A 13102-nucleotide genomic window follows, 5' to 3' on the forward strand; every position below is an offset into this window, starting at 1 on the left:
AATACATAACTGTATGAAGGTGAGTTAGTCCATAATTTTTTTTTGCCAAAAAAATTACAAGCTTCTCTGAGGGTTTTACAACCTTACCGGGATGTGATAGAAACATTCTGAGTCAAGATGTGGTAAAAGTAAGTTGCTGCTCACATTAAACCGCAGCAAACAACTAAATGTGAGTGGTCATCAACAGTGGAGCTGAGGGACTTCCCATCATGCACTTTTTGCTCATTAACCCTCTCTGCCTGTTAAGATAAAAAAAAAAAAAAAGCTGCAAACTTTACTGCCTACAGTTTGTAAGACAGTTCTTATGTTACACTTTTAAAATTTCAAAAATAGGAAGCTCCTTTGGACACAGAAGACATTATACAACAGTTTTCACTTCCTGTGAAGGATCTCTCGTGACAGGTTAACTGGTGGAGTAACCCTTTAAATTACCAAGATTCCCATTCAACAGCAGGGGGACAAAAACAACCTACAGAGCCACTGGTCAGCCAGTCAAGTCAAGTCACTTTTATTTATATAGTGCCAAAGCATAACAGAAGTTATCTCTGGGCTTATCAGGGCTTTTCAGATAGAGCAGGTCTAGACCAGACTCTATAATATTATCTACAGAGACCAAACATTTCTCCATGAGCAGCAGGTAGAAACCTTGAACAGAACCTAGCTCATGGTGGATGGCTCATGGTGGATGAAAGAACAGAACTACAAGAAAGAGAAGAAGCTGAGTTAGTAACGTCCATTGATGATATATATATGAGAACAGATGGAGAGGGAGAGGAGGAGAGAGAAGCTTGGTGCATCATGGGAAGTCCCCTGGCAGTCTAGGCCTATAGCAGCATAACTAGGGGATGGTTCAAGGCAAGCCTGAGCCAGAACTAACTATAAGCTTTATCAAAGAGGAAGGGTTTTATCCTGCTTTTAAACATGGAGAAGGGGTCCACCTCCAGAACCCAAACTGGTAGATGGCTCCATGGGAGAGGAGCCTGAGAGCTGAAGGATCTCCCACCTATGGTACTTGTGGAGACTCTAGGAGCCACAAGTGAGCCTGCATTCTGGGAGCAAAGTGTTCTAGCAGGATAACTCACTTACAAACTCACACTCAACAAGATGATACAGAATATAGTTTGACAGGGTTGAATAAGGTGACTGCCACAATTTTAAAGGAACACGCCACCTAATTTGACAGGAAAATTTTAATAAACAGTAATTTTTCCAAGATGATGAATCCTGCTGACTTTGGTCATGTTCCGACTTTCCCTCTTGTAATCACCATGAGGTTGACGTGTGATTTTGAATAAAATATCTGTACCATGTACCAATACTATGGGCTTAGATAAAATCTGGTTCAGACATTTGTGTTCCCCTCAGGATGAACTGTATACTTTGGTGATCCACTGACGTTCCTCTAGCACCATCATCATCAGGTCAACATGTCAATTTCTTATATCAGTTCCTTCCCATCAGCCCCCAGCTGGACTTTGTTTTTGGTGCTTAGCAAAAATAGCACGCTAACATGCTAAACTAAGATAGTGAACATGGTAATCATTACACCTTATACACATCAACATGTTAGCCTTGTCTTTGGGAACATGTTAGCATGTTAACATTAGCATTTAGTTCAAAGCACAATGTGTCTGAGTCCAGCCTCACAGAGTTGTTAGCATGGATGACACTTATTTATGGGAACTCAAAGGGCAAACTTAGGTTTTAAGACACTGATCAGACATGAGGAGGTTAGTGCAGCTATGAAGTGGTCAGTATGTCTGTTCATTATATATGACATAAACCAAAGGTTTTCAGCCAGTGAAAATCATCGGACCACAGTTTGGGCTCTGCTGAAATCTAAAATAATTCATTAGTGATTAGAAAAACTGCATGATTATTTCACAGTGAAGAGAAACAGTCATGGTCCCTACAGCCTTTCAACACCTAAATGTGAGATTCTCTGATGTGAAACTCATGATTCAAACACGCTAATTTCTCAACCTGTAGTAGCTCTTTGCTTTTCTGTGTTTTCTGCCTGGTGCTTTGATGGTGTATCTGCTGCACTGTGGCCCCGTCCAAAGCAGGACAGACGTTCACAGAACTTCTCCACGTGTATTTCTGTCCCTGCATTCAGCTGCAGGGCCATTCAGCCTGGGTTAAAAAAGGGCTCATCACAGTGTGAAAGAATGACAGAATGACAGCATTCCTGCTTGGGGAAACCAACCAAGGCCAGCCTGGTTAAAGCCTGCAAACCAGACTCAAAACAGAGCCCAGGCTCCCGCATCCTCTGTCCTATTGTCGTGAAGCTGCACAGGATACAGACAATGCACCAAAGTCAAACACACGGCAGTGGGATAAAAACATCTGAGCCTTTCAAACTGAGCAGTATGTGAAGAGAGAAAGTTAACAACGTCTGTGCCAACAGAGAGACGTGATTTAACAGCCATTTACTGGTGTCTGAGTGGACACAGGTGAGGAGATCTGAGGTCAAATACCCCACCCCCCATCCTACCATCACGATTACCGCCACTACCACTATATGCACACACACATTCTTGTCTTACTATCTTTGCGAGGACACGGGTTGCCATAATGCATTCCCAAGCCCCTTACCCTAACCTTAACCGTCATAATCCCAACCCGTACCCTAACCCTAATCTAAAAGAGATCCTTACCTGAATCCTAAAACCAAGTCTTAATCTTCAAACAGCCCTTTAAAGGTGTGAGGACCAGACATTGATAGTTGCAAAATAAAATTTGTCCACACAACCACAGAAAGACATGTACACACACACAAACATTTGTGATGTGTTCTGATGTTTTATTCTGAGAATAATGAGTAAGAAGACTTCACAGCAATATCAATGTGTGTGTGTGTGGCATGTTTTTATAGTCCTGGTGGGGACTTAAACCTGACTACAAACAAACCAAACCCATGGGGACTTGCGTCACTATGAGGACAAAAAATGAGGAATGAACAGACTACTTTTTGAGGGTTAAGATTTGGTTTTAGTACCCCAAAGGGATAGTGAAACAAGTCTATGTTTGTATGTGTATGTGTGTGTGTGTCATGGTGAGACAGGTGAGGACAGAGAGGACCGGCCCATTTGAATTTATTTTAAATCTTTCAACTGAACCTGTGTTTCTGCTTGTCTCTCAGGTAACACAAACGTGGATCTGAACTCAGAGCTGACTTCTGAAAAGTCTGTCTTTATTTCTGACCACTCACCAGTCTCATACAGTGAGTGCATGATTAATCCGGTACTTAGTAAAGCAAACAAGCTCAAACTGGTGTCGTTGAAATAGCTAGCTGGTATCTGGATAGTCCTTAGGCAAATCAGGTGCTGACTGGGAGCATTCAAATGTCTTCAGAGTCTGTCTGACAGGACACCTGCTGCTCACAGCTGTCGATCACACACGCACGCACGCACGCACGCACACACGCGCACACACACACACACACACAAAACAAAACTACAATTTCAGATGACACATTTTCACACTTGTGACATCTTTCACTCAGCATCCACCTGCTATGCTAAACATCTAAAGACTTGTCATAACATTAGGTCTTCTCCTGGCCAGGTGTGTCATCTTGTCTTGTCAGCAGGCAAATTAGCTGCTATCTTCCTTAGTCACCGTTTAATAAGGTGCAACAATTAAGGCTTCAAAATAAAAGCTTTTCCTCAGAGTAAGATGAGGCAGTGGTGGTGTGGATGTTAGGTGAAAAAATCTTGCCAGTAAGTGGAAATTCTCACTGTCTGGGCTCAAGTGAAAAACCTTCACATACACATTTAAAATTGTGCCATTGCCTTAACTGGACACTTTTGATGATAGTGAGCTGCTGCCTCAAAGACATATCAGCTCTTTCTGTGGAGCCTTATGCTGAAAAATCTCACCAATTCAAAGTGATTTCACAGTGAACAATCAACATTTCCCTCCTCTCAAAGAGAAAACACTCTGCTCTCTGTTGCTTTTGGAAAAGAGCAGTTATCGTCTGTCTGTGTGAAGATGCTCCAGATGTTGAGCTGTAAAGTTGAAGGTACTTTTAAAGACCCCCACATCCTCCCATTTCTCACTTTTATTTCCTGTGAACTTGCACATCGTGTATATGTGTGAGTTCAGGAAATGACATGGACTTTGGCCTTGTTGTACTAGACTAGACGAGACAGAAACTGCAGCTAAGTCACATCCCACTGAAACTACTGCCTCAAACACTGAACACAGAAACAATACCGCTGTGTACGACCATGTGCACAAAAGTCTAACATATTGATACGAAAATGAAACTGAAACACACCTTTAAGCTGTACAAGGTGCAGGGAAGAGAGGAAATCAACATTTTCCCAGTTTATATAAATTTGAGTTGAAACAAATTATATTTTCTGCTACTTCCGACTTCTATTTCACTATAATTCAAATGAAAATAGTACACTGCACTGCATTTCTCTGACAGCCATGGTTACTTTTCTGTTGAAAAACAGAAGCTCTTAAATCACAAGAATTTTCTAGATTAAAGAAAATTAAACCGTTCATAACCTGCTTGTGACCTCAAACACAAAAGAGCTTTTGCTTATACTTCTTGTGCCCCAAAATGTAAAAGATAAAACTCAGGGGGCCCTTTGGAGGGGGCCGACCCCTAGGTTGAGAACGACTGGACGAAACTACCTAAATGCATATAGAAAAGTTAAAACCAGTTGCCACAGTAAAATGCTGCTGAAGCATCGATGACTCAAGGATTAACCATAATAATGTCAGACAGAGTCAGAGATCAGTCACAGGAGACATTTTACTGCACAATGAAGTACTTTTACTATTGATACTTTAAGTACATTTTGCCAGTTCTACCTATGTAGTTTTGTAGGAGTTTTACCTGTAATTGAGTATTTTTGGATTGTTGTATTGTATTGTTGCTTTTACTTAAGGAAAGGATTAGAATATTCTCCGCCACTGGTTTAGCCCAAGGAGAGGTTTTTAACACATTTCAAAAGAATGGAAAAAGCACTGTTTTTCTATGGGAATGTGTAGGTAAATTGGGTTGTGTTGAATTCAGTTCTACTGGATTCAAGTCAGACTTACATTGCAGCCCTGTATAAGCGCTTACCCACCTACGTGGTTCACCGTCAGCAGTATGGTCACTATGGAAGCACCAAACATGCTGCAATGAAACCTCAGCTTACCCATCCAGGCCTACACCAGGCCTTTCAGTAACCAATGTGGCTGTTTCAATTCAATTGAATTTTACTTATATAGCACCAAATCATAACAGAAGTTATCTCAAGGCACTTTCCATATAGAGCAGGTCTAGACTATATACTGTAGAAACAGAACCTGGTTCATGGTGTATGTTTCTGTTGTTGTTCAGTTTTGAACAAGAACATATTGCTCCACCAGTGCTTCAGAGCCACAGCTGATTTGTCCATGCGCTATGTCGAGCCTCGTCCTCGTCTGCTGCCTCTAGTCTGGATACCTGCCTGCCTTGCTGTCATCTCCACTGGTACGCAGCCCATTTCTATGCCTGAAATCTCACTAAATACTGTAGAACTGTAGAACTGTACTCTGGGGACTCACCACCAGAATCCAGCTCATGATGAAGCACAAGTCATCATTTGTCTTCACTTTCCTTTTCTCACCACTTCCTCTCTCACCTGCACCTTCACAGACCATTTCCTCCTCTTTTTCTTTCCCTTCATCATTATCCTTTTTTTCCTCTTTTGGCTTTTTACTCTCCCCTTTCTCTCTCTCTCTCTCTGTCCTCATGTCTTCTGCACTCATTACCTTTCAACTACATCCATACTGTGGTACTGTGACTGTGGATGTGTATTGAACATCTTACGTGTTTTTTCTAGCATCATGTAATAGGTTTCTGTTGATTCATTTCAGAGAATAAAGCATTTTGGTACTGTGGAACACAACTGTGTTGTGTTTGAGATGTAAAATAAATAAAGTTAGCTTGACTTTTAGTGTCCTCATTTTAAATCCAGGTTTTCATCATGCTTTGAGAGGATCAATTCATATTCTGTGCTACCATCTAGTGGCAGAAGCTGTGAAGACAGTTAAAAGGATTTTGGGCAACAATTAAAAAAAAGGGGGGGGCGGGGCACTTGTCAAAGTGCCACAGCACACATAGGCTCTAACACCATCCTCCTTCAGAGAGAAGCAATTTGCAAATATCTAAAAACAAAACAAAACAAAAAAACAGATAAGCCTTTGAAATCTGGGTTGGTCATGCATTTTGGGGAATGTTTGCTCTCCATTACAATTTAACTTGTATGTAAATGCAAGGAAGAGCAGCGCGGAAGCAAAGGCCAGAATGTGATAAGAGCGGAAAGAAGTCTGTCATTTGAGTGTGCAGTAACCCACTCTCACAGCTCCACTTGGAATCAGACCAATCTGTAGACTTTACCCTGTCCACAAATAAAAAAACGTGCAATTTGAGTACATTTGGTAGAACTTTATGTAACTTAATTATGCAACGTGATCATCAATAGAAGACACATGCAGTCTATAGGCATGAGCCAAGGTTAGCGTAGACTGGAACTGATTCTTCTGCCAGACTACTCTTCACTTACAACAACAAAAACAGTACTACCACTGCTCCCTCTGTTAATCCTGCTTCTGCAGCAACTAATGCTAATATTTGAACTACTAGACCTACTGCAACTTCAGCTGTTACTATTGCTGCTGCTACTACTTCTGCTGCTTTGTTTAGTTAATATTATTCTGACATTATTAATGTAATATGACTTGGTAAAGCACATTGTTAACAGCCAGTGTATGAAATGCAATAATGTTTTGCCTTGCCTGCTATTACTACTACAGTGTTGGAGGGAATGTTTGAGTAAAAGTACTAAAACTACATTGTAAAGATATTGCAATACAAGTAAAAGTCCCTGCACTGTAACTGCAACTGAATTACCATGTATCACAGCACTGGGTAGTTTAATCTGTGACAACACAACATATTTTATAAGATTGTGTTTTGGATGAAAATATATACAATATTCCCCTCTGAACTGTAGTGGATTAAAGTATAAAGTGTCATCAAATGATAATATTCATGTCCAGGGAGGCCTACCTCAGATTTACTTGTACTAATACTACAGTAGTACAGTAGTAGTAGAGCGGCTAATAAAACTTTGGTGCATATTTGTGTGTATTTTTATTTCTAATTTGGCTGATTTAGAAGTGACCACTGGAGGACTGAGCCAAGCCCACATAGTGTCTGTGCTGATATGGCAGAGGGGGAATGGAAATGTGAAAATGTGAGAAAATTATTTTTCCACCTATTCAGTAAACTTAGTCTATAGTCTATATTAGTCTATAAATAAAGATATTTGGTCAATATTTAACACAATAAAATCATCAAAGTTTTGACTAAAGTTTGCACAGATATAACAGGCTCCCATCAGGGCTCATCTGGGGCCAAAGCGGAGCTATGATTCAGTTGGATGTCATGTAGGGGTGTGTTGTGGTCTGCTTCTGGGAACTGGGTTTGGGAAAGAAGGTTATCTGCAACTGATAAGGGCCACATTTAAAAAGGCTGGGTTAGAATGAGACTCCCTTACTTTGTGCTGCCAGCCTGAAGGGAGCAGTAACAAAGAGGACTTGATCAATCATGCTTCTGCTGGTGGTCACCGTATCCGTCGCCAATGCGTTTTTAGCCGCTGGAGTTGTTTGCATGCCCCTGTCAGACCAGGGGCCCCACATCAACCACGGCTGGGACCAGGTGGTGCGGTTCAGGCACCTTTACGCTGCCAGGCCGGGACTTCACCTGTTGATCAGCGGGGATGGACAGATCCACGGCTCTGCTGCCCAAACCCTGTACAGTAAGGAGAGCTCTTTATAACTTAGACTGAACAAGCTGCAAACTGTGATGCTCGTTGGTCTTTGATGAGAAGAGTAGGATTGGGAGGAATTCTTCATTCTGATGATTATTTGAACCACAGGTCTACTGGAGATCCGGCCAGTGGGTCCAGGCTGTGTTGCCATCAGAGGAGTAGCAACCGCACGGTTTCTATGTATAGAAGGAGATGGAAGACTGTACTCATCGGTAAGGAATTCTAAGACAAGGTGACAACCTGCAGTCAGTTTCTGTCTAAATCTGTTGTTTAGTACAACAGATTATATATATATATATATATATATATATATAGAGAGAGAGAGAGAGAGAGAGAGAGAATTTTACCGTATTACCACAGCAGAATGACAATAATTATCCTAGTTATGATCAAAGTTGTTAATATTCTGTAATAGTAAAGTGTACAACCCTATTACAAACTAGTCTAATATCAATTTTAATGTGACGTGTGTTCAAATGCATCAATGTGAGAAAAAAAATGCGGCATATTCAGCAAAAAGCACATTTTCAAAGTAAAACTACATTTAAAAAAATACAAAGCCCTAACATTGCAGAAAGAACATGTGGAACACCAAAGTGGTCAGTATGAACAAATTTAATGAATTACGAGTATGTACAGTAAAATATATAAATGAATGATGAAATTATTTAATGATTTGATTTTTAATGTCAAAATGTATTATTAGTGTGACCTCATTGTAAGAGTTATACCAGAATTTAGTTTTACTGTAAAAATTTATTTTCTTTTCATGGTGTCATTCTTCCTGGTTACATTTATTTCTTACTTATTTCTTACAATTCGTTGTCTCCAACTCCTGCCTCCTCAGCTTTCAGCCAATCACATTTCCCCAGCCTCTGGTTAGATCCAACAGCTGTCTAGTGCTCCCGTTAGCCAGAGCAAACCAAAGAAAAAGGGACACACTCGCACAAGTTTTTTAGCTTGACATTTTGTGTGTGTGAGTGTCTTTTCTCCTAGGAATTTTGTTGAACTCAATGCAGAGTTCATTCTGAACTGCCTGACGAGCTGTTAACACTGGCTGTTTAAGTTGAAAGTGAGAAAAAGCAGCTTAATGCTCTGGTATGTTTCCAGTTGTTGTCCTACAGGTAACAGGAGCAAGGATATTAAATATAGGAAGCCAAAAGAGACCAAAGTGAAGTAATGCAAATAACCACAAATTCACCCTATACACACAGTATATACACACAGTATATATACACAGTATATATACACAGCATATATACACAGTAAATATACACAGTATATATACACAGTATATATACATACATATATATATATATATATATATATATATATATATATATATATATATATATGTATGTATATATGAAACTCTTTGAAACTGAACAAACCATTTCCCCAAGGCCCTCACAGGTCACCAGCCTGAACAGAAGAGGGTTAGTAACATGAGTGGCTATAACAACAGGACACTTGACAGTCTTTGGGTTTTTGTGGGAGTTTCCAGCTTCCCTATACTTCAGTGGTTCGACTGCTTTCATATCTCTCTCTTCAGCTAACGCTTCCTCTCTGTGCTTCGGCCTCAGCTCTTTTCAGTACTTTTACTTCTAACTGATACGTCAGTGGGTGGTGCAGTGGTTACAGCCACACACCTCACAGCAAGACAGCTCAGGGTTTGAATTTGGCTTTTCTGTGTGGAGTTTGAATGACATGCATATTATTATTATTATTATTATTATCATTGTTGTTGTTGTTGTTGTTGTCATTACGGATGATACCTCAGCTTCACTCAGCGCTGAATTGATATTTCAGTTTCAACCAGAGTTTGGAGTTCAACTGAGAATTCAACTTCTTGAATCGCTTTCACAAACTGCTACTTAAGTTATTAATGTTTTCCATAAAACATATTTCAGATGTTGTAAATGAGAATTTTTAATCTAAAAAAATGTATGCTTTGCCGGTTAATTTTATTCTTACTAGTTGTTCCGTAGGATCATACACCTAGACTTCTCACACAATCTGCTAAACTAGAAAGCAACACCATTTGTCTGTGTTACTGATTATAGGTCACCATAGCCAATAAGTATAAAACAATGATGATGACCTGTGATATTTTGATAAATTGTACCTTAGTAATGCAACTAAAAAAATGCTGCTCCAAAATGGATATAATCTCATTGAGAACATCTCTGTAGACACTGTAGACCTGATGTCTCCGCTTGACATTTTTTAAATGTCTGTAGTCAGCTCCCATGTTCAGAAAACACTGCTCGCAAGTCAGTCATTCATTCAAACAGTCGACTGGTTCATCAACCTTTGTCCGGTGTGGTGCAGGGTAGGATGTGTTTGCAAAGCGAAAAACCTGAATGAAAAGATCCAGCAGCAGCAACAACAACCTTGGCCTCTGGCTGGCTCTCTTTGGCCAAAGTAAATAGCAGTCGAAGAACTTGCAGCACTACTTGCGTATGTTTTTTTTTGTTGATGAAAGCAGCTTCCTATCTAAAAACACCATTCATGCAATCTATATTGGGAAATACAGGGGGTGTGAGAGGGGCGTGGGGAGGGGGCATGGGGTTAAACCCCCATTAAAGCCCCATCTCTCCCCCCTCATTGTGCAATCTGTGTACAGTACTCTTGTGCTGGAATATTACACAGCTCAAGGTTTACTATGGGGTAATTAAGTTTTAGGGCTGCAACTAATGATTGACTGCTGATTTTTTCTTTTATTTATCTATTTATTTTTTGATGTCCATGATATCCACAAGATATCCAAAGATAATCAATTCAATTATTCAAATCATATCAATTACTTTCTAAGACTTTTTTAACATGTGAATGTGTATCCATCTTTTCCAGCACACCTACATTAGAGACGACTGCACCTTCAGAGAACAGATCCTGCCAGACGGGTACAACATCTACATCTCTGACAAACATGGTGCCCTTCTCAGTCTAGGAAACCAGCGGCAAAGGCTGCAGGGTCGAGACCGAGGTGTCCCCACCTTGGCCCAGTTCCTCCCAAGGATCAGCACCCTGCATCAGGCCTCATTCCCTGGACTGGATGTCCCTCACCAGCCAGAGCAGACTGCGGTGCAAACAGAAGAACCTGTGGACACGATGGACTCCTTTGGAAAGCTCTCTCAGATCATTCACAGTCCCAGCTTCCACAAGAGATGAGGCAGCAGCTCTGAGACACCTGTGAACAGATGTGTCCTAGGGGGGCTGTATCAGAGACTGAGCACTCCTCCACGCATGTTGCTGCAGAAACAGGGGCTTGACTGCATGTCCAGCCAGCCTGCACCTGGACAGGTTGCTATGAAACCCTGCCAGCACTGTTCAGTCAGATATGACCGAACGGAACATGAGCACAGTGGAGGATGACACTTGTACTCAGTATAATATTCCATCACGTTGTTGTCAGTAACAACCTTAACAATGCGGCAACAAGACCTAGGAAGGAATAGGAAGTTCTGTCCCTATCCTCTGATATGACCCATGAAGGAGAAATCCCTGAATCAGATAGATACACCACAGATTAACTTTTAGGGAAAGGTTGTGGTTTGGGTTTAAATCAGTTCTTTGTTAGGGTTAGAGGACTTTTGTTGTCTTGGTTACAATAATAAACATGTGGTTAAGCAGATGAGCAGTTATGTGCAGGTTCAAGTTAAAGTCCAGTATTCTGTTGATCCATCCATCCATCCACCCATTTGCTTCCATCATGATCACTACACCACTAGGGGGTGCTGTCACACGAGCGTATCCATGCTGTTAGCTGAGAAGACTAAGAGGACTGTCTCACATGACAGCTAGATGTCACTTAACAGCACAGTTTCACTATGATTCGTGATGAGCTGCAGCACAAACATTCTTTTTATTGGAGGACCATCTAATTCACTGAACAAACACCTGGAGCATGCTCATTTAAACTCCCTGAAAAATAAAGCCCCACATGCAAGGAGGGATGTGTTGGACATTCTGGTTTGTTTGGACCATAGATGATCAAAGAGCTCCACTCACAGAAACTAGGAAATTTTAGACACCGGCACAATTTTTGTCACCCTGATTCCAGGAAGTGAAGAGCCACAAGAAGGAGCCCCCAAATGTGGTCAGATATTCTGCCTGTTTTGCTTGTTTCCCATCTTCCATGTTAGTCCTATAATTAGTCCTGTTAGTTAGTTTCGTTAATGTTTTATTATTGTTATTGTTATTATTATTAGTGTTGTTATTATTAGTACGTGCAACCTGCATTGTTCTATGTTGCCTTTCCTACTGCTCCTTTTCCACACCTGGTAAAATGGTATTGTCTTCTTGTAGGAGAATAATAGTTGTATTTATTAAGTTATTTAATTACCCAGCAGTTTGAATGTGAATGCCTTGTGTGATTTATTGAATGCACCTCTGTATTAACTGTGATTTTGGAATAAAATTGTCATGACAAAGCATTCATTTAGTGTGACTGTGTGTTATTAATGCTTGTCACATTAAGAAGAACACACACACACACACACGCTAATTAAGTTAATTTTTGTCTCCTGCTGGTTAAAAACCACAACACATTTGGTCTTTGCAAACTGCATTCACGTACATGTTTATCTACATACAGAACAGAGAAGTCAGAGCTGATCACAAGTGGTCACTGGAGACATGGAGACTCATGTTAATTTCAAGTCATTTGATTATAACAAAAATATAATCTCACTCTTAAATTTGGTTCTTCAATCTGCTGTTGTTCTTCCATAATGCCAATGTTCTCTATATTACATTGTTCTCCATACACCAACTACAACAGGTGTGACACTCAATGCTCACAGTTAGCATCCAATCCCAATTGACACTGGTTCACAGCCAAGGGTGGGCAACACTGCTTGGGTCATCAGAAGTGCTGTCACCAGGTACCACTAACCCTCTGAATCTTAATGCTACATCCTGCTAGGTGGTTGGTGCTATTGAGCCTGACACCACTGTGGATGATTTAGGAAAAGATGTGCCTAAAAAGGTTAGTCTCACCACCTACCCTGAGAGCCTGTTTGGGAGTAAGATCAGATGTTTTCTTGCTGCCTGCTGTGGGAGGAGGGATTGGCTGGAGTACTCTGTGAAGCTCAGGGGATGGTCGATGTAAAATGTGTAGAATCCTTACATTAATTTACACCTAAGTGATTTCTTCTTATGTTTTTGTGATTATTGCAGCGAAAGCAACAAGAAGGGCCTGCAGTGGAAAGATAAAGCCTTTGGAATGAACTGCATTTCAGTATAAATATGACTTAAAATATGGTCAGATCTTT

General features: G+C 40.6%; 1 protein-coding gene across 1 annotated transcript; it reads left to right on the forward strand.

Moving 5' to 3' along the window:
* The first annotated feature begins 7595 nt into the window (after window positions 1-7595).
* Window positions 7596-10997, forward strand: fgf19 (fibroblast growth factor 19). Its single transcript, XM_041040533.1, has 3 exons — window positions 7596-7811; window positions 7932-8035; window positions 10677-10997. The coding sequence occupies exons 1-3, from the start codon at window positions 7601-7603 to the stop codon at window positions 10995-10997; spliced, it is 636 nt and encodes a 211-aa protein (XP_040896467.1). The 5' UTR covers window positions 7596-7600.
* Window positions 10998-13102: the final 2105 nt, after the last annotated feature.

Source organism: Toxotes jaculatrix, chromosome 1 (genome assembly GCF_017976425.1).
Source record: "Toxotes jaculatrix isolate fToxJac2 chromosome 1, fToxJac2.pri, whole genome shotgun sequence".
In the NCBI taxonomy this organism is placed as follows: domain Eukaryota; kingdom Metazoa; phylum Chordata; class Actinopteri; family Toxotidae; genus Toxotes; species Toxotes jaculatrix.